Source organism: Berghia stephanieae, chromosome 6 (assembly GCF_034508935.2).
Source record: "Berghia stephanieae isolate SIO BIC M18660-M18661 chromosome 6, UCSD_Bste_1.3, whole genome shotgun sequence".
In the NCBI taxonomy this organism is placed as follows: Eukaryota; Metazoa; Mollusca; class Gastropoda; order Nudibranchia; family Aeolidiidae; genus Berghia; species Berghia stephanieae.
Genome location: NC_088365.1, coordinates 28,070,891 through 28,073,390, shown reverse-complemented (window position 1 = coordinate 28,073,390; position 2,500 = coordinate 28,070,891). Strand labels below are relative to the sequence as shown.

Here is a 2,500-nt window from a genome sequence, read left to right as displayed (position 1 = left end):
AATATTATACTTGTCAAACTTTAAACACACTCATACCGAGCCAAACAGAGACACACAACAGTCGCACACACTAACTATGCACGTTTTACAAAAATGAAATTGACATTCAACAAAATGGAATCAAAAAATAAAACGAATAATTTACTCACCAAGAAAAAAATTTAAATGCCTACGATAAAAATTTCTGGAAAAGATGTGTTTTCAGATTTTTCTTAAAATTTTCTACGCTGCAAGTGAGCCTTACTGACAACGGAAGCGAGTTCCAAATGGTCGGTCCTGCTTTATAGAAAGATCTATCGCCGAAATTAGTAAGCCGTGTTTTTGGCACTTTCAGTAGCTGGATCTCCGATGACCTAAGCTGGCGAATTGGAGAGTAGGGGGAAACAAGTTCTTGAATGTCGTTCGGAGATCGGGAATTTAGTGCATTGAAATAAAAAAGGGCAATTTTGATTCTGGCTCGAACAGGCAGCTAGTGTAGTGTTCTGAGCATAGATATTTTACACTTGTTTTCTCGTGTCGTCTAATGCCCAGAACCATTCTGGCCGCCCTGTTTTTGTAGCTTTTGGAGTTTGTCAACTTTCTTGTCAGGAAGGCCCACCAACAGCGAATTACAATAGTCGAGGCGTGAAAGAATGAGAGCACAGACAACTGCTTTAATTAAGCTGGTTGGATGGGAGAATTCAACCGTTTCATTCTTTTCAATCTGTTTATTCAAAATTCATGGTCCTCACCATCTGGTTAATCTGGTGATCCAGACTTAAAGAGTCGTCCAGTACAAAACCAAAGACCAAAAACAAAACACCCCCTCCCAACCCCCCCGCCCCCCAAACCGAAACAAAACTATAGCTACAACGGAAAAAAAACAACAAAAACCCCAGCACAAACAATCAAATACAACGTACAATGTAAGACATTAAAAAGACAATACACAAGACAACTCATGCTAAAAAAACATTTATTCCCCCCCCCCCCGTAAAAAACAAAACAAAAACCCCAAACAAAACAAAACAAAACAACACAAACACACACACACACACACACACACACACACACACACACACACAAACACACCCAAACATCCACTTACAACAAAATTAAAAAAAAAATTCGTTCAATCTTCAGATTACAGCGTTTGGAGATCAATTTTCCGGACACCTCACTCGAGTAGGGCCTTGAAGGTTGGCTGTTTACTCCAGGCGTTTCAACAGTTCTGTGGAATCAACGCTGTCTTGTAAGGCTCGGGGATAAAACAGTTGTTAAAAAGAGAGAGAATACAATTCTTTGTTTTAACTCTTTCCGTACCAGTCATTTTCAGGATTTTCCACAAAACTTCACACCCAACTGACAAAAATTGATTTTTTTTTTATCACTGTCATAACAGCAATACGTCCTTGCCATACATAATTTCTTTAGCTAAACATATTCTACAACACACTCTTCATTTCCTTAAAATTTTATGATGTACAAAAGAAATTTGACTAAGAAAAATGTTGGTTGTGTCGCAACGAATGTGACGATATTCCTATAGTTGGTAATCAAAGGGTTAAGTCAGATTTTATCAGTTAAGGGGTGTCCCGATAGCTCAGTTAAATTGAATTGAGCTTTTATACAGCGCAATATCCACTAAACGTACTCAAAGCGCTTTACAAGGGGTCCCTGGCCAACAGAAACATTTAACGTTTAGGAAGAGAAATGATGATGATGCCTGTTAGGCGATATCACATTTTTTTTTCGGACAGAGACAACGCTGTTAACGGCCAGGTACTCATTTTACACCTAAGTACGGTGATAGAATGTGAGTAAAGAGCCTTCTCCACGGACTCAACTATGCGGCGAGCGAGGCTCGAACCCAGGACCCAGGACCTTCCGATCCGAAAGCGAGTGCCATACCACTAGACCACATAGCCGCACGATGTCAAAAAATAAGGGAGTCCCGATAGCTCAGTTGGTAGAGCACTCGCTTCACAATCAAAAGGGACCGGGATCGATTCCGAGTGAGGTCGAGATTTTTTTCTGACCCCCCCCCCCTCCCCGCTTGTCCACCCAGCAGTGATTGGGTAGCTGGGTCAGCTAGATATGAGGAAAGAGTTCCGATAGACTAGCGTCCTATCTAAAGGGTAGCAAAATTTGCTATTGACCGTCTCACGCTATAGAAACCGGGATAAACTCCGGCTCCATGGGTCTCATGGCTCTGAAAGACTTCTATTATTTATACGTTAAGGCCGACGTGTGCTTATTTGCAGGTCTGATAACCCAAATTGTTATGGTCTCATTGTTGTAATGGAAATACTCTCAAACCGACGCCGAATATTGTCCATTACAACAATGTTAAATCTGACCCATAATTGCGTTCTGTTATGAGACCTGCTAATTGGAGTACCTAGGTTAAGGCGTATCAGTTAAACAAAGCAAGAAAGAAAAATAGAAGAACAAAAATCACATCCCGACCACCTAGACTGATTTTTTTTAGGATGTTTTTTAGTCTTGTATTTTTCTTTCT

At 40.5% G+C, this 2,500-nt stretch overlaps 1 protein-coding gene across 1 annotated transcript in view; it reads left to right on the top strand.

Annotated features, from left to right (window-relative positions):
- The window catches only part of LOC144975817 (proton myo-inositol cotransporter-like), a 36,250-nt gene that overhangs the window by 13,581 nt on the left and 20,169 nt on the right, over positions 1–2,500 (top strand). The window contains exon 8 of the mRNA XM_078920005.1: positions 1,123–1,231. Within this exon, the coding sequence (XP_078776131.1) occupies positions 1,123–1,231 (109 nt within the window). The remainder of the gene's footprint in view (positions 1–1,122; positions 1,232–2,500) is intronic.